The following is a 9,822-nucleotide window of genomic DNA, read 5'->3' as shown; positions in this document are numbered from 1 at the left end:
TGGAGCTGGCACGGTCGGGATGTTTCGAGATCTCCAAGATTTGCGTGCCCTGAAAACATCCCTCCTCTGAACTTTACAACCAACTCCAAAAGGGAAGCACTATTTTCCCCATTTAACAGACGGGGAAAGTGAAGGTCAGAGAGCTGAAGAGACACTCCCAAGGTCCTACATCTCAAAGAACAGGGCCTCACTCGGTGTGGGGAGCCCGCGCTCCTTCACTGCTCCAGCTGTTCCTGCGGGCTCCAAACCAGACCCCTTTTTTTGTGTCCTTGCAGGGATGCCCTTTGGAGAGCCGCCCAATGGCAAAGAAGCCCGGCTGGGAGCGGGCCAGCGGGGTGGGGTGCCCCCCTCCATCCTAGCTCCGCCCCCAGCGGCGCGGGAGGGGTCGCGGGGCGGGGAGCCGCGGGCGGACGGGGGGCACGCCGCGCGGGTAGAGCTGACCGCGGCGCCCAGCTCGCAGTGCGGTCCGCGCTTCCCGGCGTCCGCGCGCGCTGTCGGTGCCCGCCGTCTGTGCCCGTCCCCGTATGGCCGCATCCGCCCTCCCCACCAGGCCCGGGTCCCGGCTTGGGCCCCGGCCGCTGCCTCTGCTTCTGCTGCCTCTGCTGCTGCTGCGCGCGGGCCCGGTGCGCGCCGACAGTAAGGTAAGCGCTGCCCTGCGATCTGGGGGCAGGTCCGTAGAGCCGAGCGCGAGGGGGCGCTGTGGCTGGGGCTGCAGACCAGGCACTGTGTGGGGCTGGGAACCGAGGACCAGGACAGGCGAGACCGGACCTAGGGCTTAATAGGGAGGCTGCAGGGACCGGGACACCAGGACAGGAGCGCGTGGGAAAGAAGCACTGGAGATGGTAGGGGTGTTTGGGACCCGGAGCATCAAGAAGGGGCGCTGGACACAGTCCAGTGAGGGCAGAAGGTCAGTACTGGAACCCTGAAGCCAGGGAGAAGGGGCGCTGGGAGCTTGAAGGGAGTGCAGAAGGCGATGGAGTCTCCAGCCTCGGGAGGTGATTCCCAGGAGCGCTGGGCAGGGGCAGCTTGGAGATCTGGCTCAAAGTTTCCGTGGGAGGCTGACACACGTGGGACAGACCCCTGGTAACAGCTACCTAGCGACTTCAAGGTTTGTAGCAGGCCCTGGGCGAAGACTTTCAGGCCATACTGGGGACCCAGAGTCCCTCCTCAGTGAATCCAGCTGGGCTGGTCCCTCCTGCCTTCTGGTGATCCTGCCAGAAATCTGATGCACCCTGTAGAGTGGCAGTCCCCAACCTTTTTGGCACCAGGGATCGATTTCGTGGAAGACAGTTTTTCACATTACATTAATTGTGCACTTTATTTCTATTATTATTGATTATAATAGCTTCACCTCATATCATCAGGCAGTAGATCGTGGAGGTCAGGGATCCCTGCTCTAGAGGACACCGTGTCCCCAGAAGTGACCAAGATGTTCTCAGTTGTGGCTAAAAGGTTCTGCTCTGATGTCAAGCAGATCTGGGTTCAAATCCCACCTCCACCTCTCACCCAAGTAACCTTGAGCCTTTACCTCTCTGGAGCCTTTAGCCTCCAATTTCCTGACCTGTAAATATGGGAATAATAATGTAGTTCTCACTTCCTGCAGTTGATGATCTCTGCATGAGAGTGATCAGGCCTGGATAATGCTTAGCACCACTCTGGCACCTAGTATGTGCCCAATATCACCACAGAGACCCCAAAAGGGAGTGAGATCCAGAATGTAGAGAGGAGAAGCACTTTGAGCCAGTCAGAGCAGGGACCCCTTGAGGATGTTTTAGAAATGACCTGGTGAGGACTGAGTCAGGATTGGGGGAAAGTGAGAGGCAGGAGGGAGGTAGAGCCCTTATTCTCGCAGAGCATGAGAGTAAGAGTGACTTCTGTTGATGTCTCTTCAGCCTCTTTCCTGGGTAGGAGGTGAGGCTGCCCTGTCCACAGGCAGGTAAAGGGCAGAGGCCACTAGCCACATGGTAAGTATATGAGCAGTGGGCAGTGGCAGACCCTCAGCTTGAAGATTCAGCTCAGGGTATACAAACAAGTGAGCTGCAGTCTTGACCATGTGCTCCAAAGATAAGGAGGGAATGAGTAGCAGTCCCATTTTACAGATGGGAAATTAGGGTATGTAGAAAGCTAGTTTGTGAATCAAAAAACCTAGGTTTTCTGGCCCTCTGTTGTTCTTAGATTGTGTGACTTTGGGCAAGTCACTGCCTATTTCTGGACCTCAGGTCCCCCATCGGAAAAACATCTTCCCAACCTCTCTTCCATATAGCACCTTCTAGCATTCCCTGACCTGGGTCGGGTCCAGGAACAAGTGAGTGAAAAACCCCAGATAATCTGATTAGCACTTTGCCATCTCTCATTTCTCTAGCTGGGAGGAATACTGGGTTTGGGGCATCCTCTGAGCCATGCCAAGGACTATAGAGCTTGTGGGGGAGGGCTCGCATTCAAAGCAAAGACAAAGAAAACACAACACCCTGTTTATGTAGTGAGTCAGCCAAACACTTGCTAGGTTGGGTGTGTGTGTGTGTGTGTTGTCCCAGGGCAAGCTGGGGCTGGTGGGGCGGGGAGGCACATCCTAGAGTTTGGAGGATGAAACAGCTGGGGGACTCAGCACAGCCCTCCCCCAGACACCTCCCACCCACACAACTCACCCAGCTGGGAAAAATAAAAATCAAGTGATGGGTGAATTTACTCCACATTCCTCAGCACAGCCAGACTCCTGCTGGGTCTGAGAGAGAGAGCTGTTTTCATTATTACCCTCCCTCCCCCAACAATCCTCCTTCCTCTTCAAGCCCGTCCTATTTTCTGAGGGTGAGGGGCGAGCCCTTTGGAGGGCCAATCTGGGAAGTGAAGTCTGTCTAGGGCCCTAAAGGGTTAAGTTGGCCCCACTTCAGACTTCCTGCTCCTGGGAGGTCTGGCCTCCCCTTCTGCCCAGGACTTTCAGGGGTACAGGGGCAACTTAACCCCAGAATACTTGTGGCCATCTCCTCGCTTGGCGTGTTTTAATTTTGTGTTTGTAACCAGGTTCTCCTAAACAGGACTTGGGGTTTCCATCTAAGGAAGAGCTTTGTCCAGCTTTGGAGTTGAGAGGCGTTCACAGCTTCCTGGCATTTCTGAGGGGCTGCCCAGTGAGGAGGTTAGGATGGATAGTAAGGTGACCACATGACACCCAGGCACAGTACCAGAGGCCTCTCTACAGCAAAAACCAGAAACCTGCTTTTTGCTGTAGGTCCTTGGAATGTGGCTGAGAATTCCACATCTCTACCTCAGTTTTCCCATCTGTGAAAGAGCTGCTGGCACCTCACTTCCTGCATGCATTCAGGAGTGGGAAGGGGATCTTTGGGCAGCCCTGCCGCTTATCAGAGGCCTGAGAACAGGGAGGAGGTACTAAAGGAGCTGGGCCAGGGGAGCAGGAGGGGCTGGCACAAGCAGGCGGTGGTATCCCAGGCTGGATCAGACGTTCCAGGCCAGGCCGTTCTCAGAGGCTTAGGTGTTGCTGCTCCTCCGCTCAGGGAGTTGCCGCCTGTGGGTGTAATTGGAAACAGGCTCCATAGCAGGCCAGGGCTGCACAGTGATGGAGTCCTCCTTCTGCACAAAACAGAGTGTGGGACCAAGCCAGGCCCTTCGGGTGTCTCTGCAGGGAAAGTCTTGCCCCATCTCTCCTACTGGCTGGGGCATGTGAAGAATATCCTGGGTGCCAAGCCCTCTGCCTAGGGTTTACATTCAAGATCTTACACAACATTCGGGATCTCCCCATTTGACAGACGTGAACAATGACACTCAAAAGAGTCAGGTTGGGGCTGCTCAAAAATCCAAGACAGGGAACTTGGGGAGTTTGGAAATTCCTGGGGCTCCAGGATTCTCAGCCTTTAGTGGGCATCCAAATACCTGAGGAGCCTGGGAGGGTCTGCGTCAAGGTGGAGTAAGGACAGGCCTGGAGTAAGGACAGGCCGTCTGCATTTTCCAAGTTATCCCATCCCAGGTAATTCTGAGGCACATCTCCCAGCTGAGAACTCACGGAGATTTGTGGAGCAAGAGAATAACAGATCATCAAAGAGGAGCTTTGGAAGATTAATCCAGCAGAGAGGCGGCTCCCTATATTGTCTGCTGTTGTTTAGTTGCTAAGTAGGTCTACTAACCTTACTTACTTTGGTCACTAAGTCATGTCCTACTCCTTGCGACTCCATGGACTGTAGCCTGCCAGGCTCCTCTGTCCATGGGATTTCCCAGGCAAGAATACTGGAGTGGGTTGCCATTTCCTTCTCTGAGGAATCTTCCCCACTCAGGGATCAAATCCGCAACTCTCACGTCTCCTGCATTGGCAGGCAGGTTCTTTATCACTGAGCCACCAGGGAAGCCCCCTGTATTGTCTGGGTAGCAGTTGAATTAACTAAGCAGTTAATGCAACCTGAGCTTAGGCTGTGGCCAGGGAGTGGAGACCACTGAGATAGAAGATATTTAGGATGAAGCATCAGAAGAATGGGCTTCCCATGTGGCACAGTGGTAAACAATTTGCCTGCTAATGCAGGAGACACAGGTTCGATTCCTGGGTCCAGAAGATCCCCTGGAGTAGGAAATGGAAACCTATTCCAGTATTCTTACCTAAGAAATCCCACGGACAGGGGAGCCTGGTGGGCTACGGTCCATGGGGTCGCAAAGAGTTGGACACGACTTCGCAACTGAGCATTTATATACACACATCAGAAGAACATGACTGGTGGGTTCATTCTGGTGAGAGTGGTGAGAGTAAGGAGGAGGCTCAAAGACCTGAGTTGTGCAGGAGGGTAGATAGACATGGGTTTGGGAGAAGATGGTGGGCCCAGTTTTGAATGGATTAAGTTGGGGTGCCCGCAGGGTGCATCTGGAGGCAGTGTCCAGATGACCATGGGCTCTAGGGGAGGTCTTTGCCTGCAGGAGGACATGGAAACTGCCTCTTGGTGAATCTGGGCTGGCCGTGAGCGAAGAGGGAAGCTTCAACCTCCAGGTGACACAACAGAACAGAACAGAGCTCTGTTCCTAGAACATTTTCTAGGTTGAAACCCCACTTCTCCATTCTGGCCAGATGTATCCATCTCTCTTCAGAAATATCAAATATGCCTTCTTGGCCTCTGATTGTGGGATTTCCTTGCAAATAGCTGGGGATCTTTTTAGGCACAAGCCACCCACACTTCTGGGGGCTTTAGCAGCAGTGTGTGCTGAGTGAGGCTGCAGGAGAGATGAGGGCTGAGGCAGGGACTTTCCTGCTTGGCAGCAACCCCAGCCTGCAGACTGAGGGCAAGGTGGATCAGCCCCATTTCCTCTGCCTGACTGAGGCCTGGTCCATCCAGGGCCACCATCTCTCTCCCAGCTCAGTTGCTGTTGGAGAAGCCCTTGCCTGGTGACTGTGGGTGGTCGTAGGAGGAAGAGCATGGGAACTACATTTTGGAGTCAAGCTGTGCTGTGCGACCCTGGGCAAACCCCTCACCTTCTCTGAGACTCAGATTTCTCCCCTCCAAGATGTGTGGTTGTGGTGAGAGCAAAGAGGCAGAAAACTACGAACAAACGTGTGAGAGGGTCATTGGCAGCAACTTCAGTAGCGAGTAGAGAGCAGCTGTTCTATGCCAGATGCTCCGCACGCGTTGACTCATTTCAGCCTCAGGACAAGCTTATGGGGAAAGGACTGTTATCCTCCCCATTTTACAGAGGAGGAGGCTGAGACTCAGAGGGGTCAGGGCCATGTGGGGAGGACATTTGGGAGCTGGGATGTGAGCCCAGGCCTGGCTCCTTTCCATGAGGCTCTGCTGCCTCCAGTCAAGCCCCACAGGACACTGTGACCACAGGAGGCGGGGCCCTGCCCTAGGCTCCTGGCAGCTGGGGCTGGAGCGGAGGCCCTCTTCCGACTCCTGCCTCCTGGCCTGTGTCAGGGCCTTGGCCGCCCCCATCAGGACGTAGCACCTCATCTGAGGAGGGAAGGAATGTTGCAGTCATGTGGAGGCCGCTGCTGGTGGGGATGGGTGTTGGATTATGGGTGAGTCCCCAGGAAGAGGCCTCTTTGGCCTGGCCACACAGAACACACCCACATCCACTTGCTGGGCTCTTCGCCCCACCTGGGGGAGTGGGTGGGGGTAACTAGGGGTTCCAGCAGAGCTGGGAAGGGGGCCCAGAAGTCTCAGAGCAAAGGCTGACTTACTGCACTAGCGGCGATTTAAAGAATATACAGCATCTGAGCCTGGCTGTCAGTGCTCATGGGCTCAGAGAATTGCCCAGCAGGGCCCAGGTCACACTTTCCCCGCAGAAGACCCCAGACAAAACTTCCACCATAGCGCCCCCTTCCCCACCCTCATCATCCCCCGCCGGACAGCAAGTCTACCCATGTTGAGCTCTCATCCCCTTGAACAAGTTATTTGCTGGCTCCAGGGCTATTTTCGCATCTGGAGAACACTGCGAAGAATATCTAGGGAGTTCCCTGGTGGTCCCGTGGCTGGGACTCCATGCTCCCAATGCAGGGAGCCAGGATTCAATCTCTGGTCAGGGAACTAGATCCCACATGCCATTTCTAAGGGTTCACTTGCCGTGACGAAGATCGAAGATCCTGGGTGCTGCAATTAAGACCTGACACAGCCAAACAAATTAATAAATAAAAAGAATATCTACCAATGTACCCACATGGAGAAATATAGAGGGATAAACAAGCCCCTGTCAGGATTATTGGTGGTAATAATAACTACAACATATTCCTGGTATTCTGTCTCTCAGTCCTCACACAGCCTTTTGCTAGGTATACTCACTAGCAGTACCTTCATTTTACAGGTGAGGAAACTGAGGCACAGAGAGGTTAAGTAATCTGCCCAAGAGCACACAGCTGTAGGTGGCCCATGACTGTGCTCCTCACCACAGCCCCACACCTCCCCAGCGCTTTGAGTTCTCAATAAATGTCTCCTCCCTGGGCTCTGCACCCCAGGCTTGCCTCCTCCATTCACCGTCTGTCTACAAAGCAGGCTGACTGAGTGCCCTGCAGACCTGGCCCTGGCTCTCTCCTGCTGATAACCCTTCCATGACTTCCCAGTGTTTTCAGGAAGAAGACCAGATCCTCAGCCAGCTTCAAGGGCCCTCCATGAGTCAGGCTCTGCCTCCCTCAGCCTTACCTCCTGCCACCGGGCCCTCTGCAGTCACGAGCCAGAATGAACCACCTCCAAGCTCCCAAGGTGCCCGGTCCTCACTTGTCTTTGCATATCTGACTTGTTCACCCTGGACTGCTCTACTCCTGCTTAGAAATGTCCCCCAGAGTGCCCTCCTCCGACCAGTCTTCATGAGTGTCTTTCTCTGGATCTCAGGGCTCACTGCATCAACTTCTCCTATGGCTGAGGAGGTCAAGGATGCACCTCTATCCACTCCTTCTGCACCTCCAACTCCTACCCAGAGTCTGGCAGAGGCCAGGGCCTCAAACAGGTGTCTGAGGGCTCAGAGCAGAAATGGAGTGCCTACTGCCCTTCCCCAGAGGATGCTGGGATGCTCGTGGGGGGTGGGCTTGGCAGAAAGCCCAAGGGGGCCTTGAATTCACCTGGGTCCTGGTGGCTTCAGTGAGAGCTCAGAGGTGTGGGTTGGTTGACTGAGTCATAAATAGCTGTGCCCTGAGAGCCTGGAGCCCAGGATGGGCTGGCTGAGCCAGCTAGGGTAGTGGCTGGTTGGGATTCCCAGGGCCCTGCTGGTGTGCTGGAGCCTGGTGCCTGCCACTGATCTCACCCAGCTGACTCTTGCAGGCTCAAAGTTCTGCTGCCCCCAGTGACCACACTTAAGACACCGGGTGTGCGGCTCCCAGGGTGGGCTTGAAGGAAAAGGGGGGAGGCGAGGGGAACACTCCCTTCCCCCCAGCCCCGGCCTTCAGCTCACTACGGCCTCTCCTGCAGGTGTTCGGCGATGTGGACCAGGTGCGCATGACTTCGGAGGGCTCCGACTGCCGCTGTAAGTGCATCATGCGGCCTCTGAGCAAGGACGCGTGCAGCCGCGTGCGCAGCGGGCGGGCGCGCGTGGAGGACTTCTACACGGTGGAGACGGTGAGCTCCGGCACCGACTGCCGCTGCTCCTGCACGGCGCCACCCTCCTCGCTGAACCCCTGCGAGAACGAGTGGAAGATGGAAAAACTCAAGAAACAGGCACCCGAGCTCCTCAAGGTAGACCTTCTGGAGTTGAGGCGGGATGGGACCCCTTCCTGCGCCAACACCTAGCGTGCGCTGGCGCGGGGCCGGCCCTCCAATGAGAGGGCCGCATATGTTAGGAGAGGGGTTGTGCTCGCCCCATTTCACAGGTGAGGAAACAGAGGCTCCCTGGGAGGAAACCGCGTTTTGCCTAAGACCACTGGGCCAGTCAGCGATGGAGGCAGCGTGTTCTGGCTAGTTTACCTAAAGACAGCCCTTTACTGTGTTATTACCATCCAGCCAAGTGTCCTGGTTTTACCCAAACCAGGTCATCTGTTGTCACCACAGAACATTTTAAATTTGTGGCACCTGTATTCATGTACCACCTTCGTGCCAGATGTGCTAAAGCTCTTTTTTTCTCTACATTATTTCTCTAAATTCTTAATCCATTTTGTGAAATATGGGATCTTTGCCCTCATTTTATAGGTGAGAAAACTGAGGCTTGGAGAAGTTAGGTAACTGGCCCAAGATCTCACATAATGACATGCAGCCTTAAGTCTATACCCTGTTTTTATGTGAATGTTGTGCTTATAACCCTGCATCCACCATGGGAAGATTAAAAAGAGGCGCCACCTCTGGGTGACCCAGCCCTGTGCCAGGCCCACCACCAGGACCCATAGACGTGGACAGGGAGATCACAGCAGAAAGTCCACCCAGCCAGCCAGGCACTGGGTACCATTCACACCATGCAGAACTCCGTCCTTGGAGGGCCTGGTGGGGCTAGGATTTGAATTCAGATCCTTCTGTGTCCAAAGCATGTATTCTAAATCACCCTGATCTCCTGTCTTCCTTTTTGTAATAGCCCAGATAATTTGATGGCTTTTTCTCAAACTGGAGGATAATTGCCTTACAATGTTGTGTTAGTTTCTGCTGTACAACGACATGAATTAGCTCTAAGTACACATGTATCCCCTCCCTCAGGAGTCTCCCTCCCATCACCCCTGTAGGTCATCACAGATAATTTGGTGGCTTTTGAGAGGGTCTGTTTCTTTTATAATTTCTTCCAAACGTGTCTATTTTGCCCTTTTCGTGTCAAGAACTGTGACGTTCACTGAGATGTTACCCTACTTGTAAGCTAACAAGTCAGCCTGCCAGTTTCATGGACGCTGGCAGAAGACATGAGCCAGAGACAAAGGACTTTATTACTCATGGTCACCAGAATGTCTCCATTTTCTTGCGCTGGTTCTCCCACTCACTTCCTGTGCGGTGATGCAGTGGGGGCCGGATAACACGTGCACATTCAGTGGGATGGCTTCCAAGAGAAGAGCTTCTACTTAGAGAATCCAAATCTCTTATAAGGAGCACCAAACCCACCTTCCCTGCTCTGGAGGGAAACATTCTCTGGCTGCTCCAAGGCTGTTCACTCTACAACAAGGTGGCCTGGAACAAGAACAGTCAGTGCCTCTGCAGGCAAAACACACAGAAAAGACGTGGACCTGAAAAGAGGCCCTGGGAAGAATCGTCTCCCAACATTTGGCTCAAAATGTTTTCTTTAAATTTAACTTTAGTTTTATTTTTAGTTTTATTTTTGTAACAACTGGATGGATACCAGAACTCTCAAAGTTGCGGGGGGCGGGGGGTTGAATTTTAGGCCAAGTGGCTTCTCTTTTTTTTAAAGGAATGAAATTCTTTCTTTCTTTCATTTTTGGCTGAG

At 53.9% G+C, this 9,822-nt stretch overlaps 1 protein-coding gene across 2 annotated transcripts in view; it reads left to right on the top strand.

The window, feature by feature from the left end:
* The first annotated feature begins 369 nt into the window (after positions 1–369).
* OLFML2A (olfactomedin like 2A) overlaps positions 370–9,822 on the top strand; it is a 28,815-nt gene continuing 19,362 nt past the window's right edge. The window contains exons 1-2 of one of the 2 annotated variants that reach the window (XM_081588615.1): positions 370–641; positions 7,881–8,144. In XM_081588615.1, coding sequence (XP_081444741.1) covers positions 525–641; positions 7,881–8,144 — 381 coding nt within the window. In that variant the 5' untranslated portion in view covers positions 370–524. Of the gene's footprint in view, positions 642–7,039; positions 7,179–7,880; positions 8,145–9,822 lie in introns of those variants that run through there. The other variant, XM_081588616.1, reaches the window with a different exon arrangement.

Source organism: Giraffa tippelskirchi, chromosome 4 (genome assembly GCF_054371585.1).
Source record: "Giraffa tippelskirchi isolate mGirTip1 chromosome 4, T2T-mGirTip1v1.2.pri, whole genome shotgun sequence".
NCBI lineage: Eukaryota > Metazoa > Chordata > Mammalia > Artiodactyla > Giraffidae > Giraffa > Giraffa tippelskirchi.
Note: the sequence above shows the minus strand (reverse complement) of the source record. Positions and strands in the feature narration are given on the sequence as shown.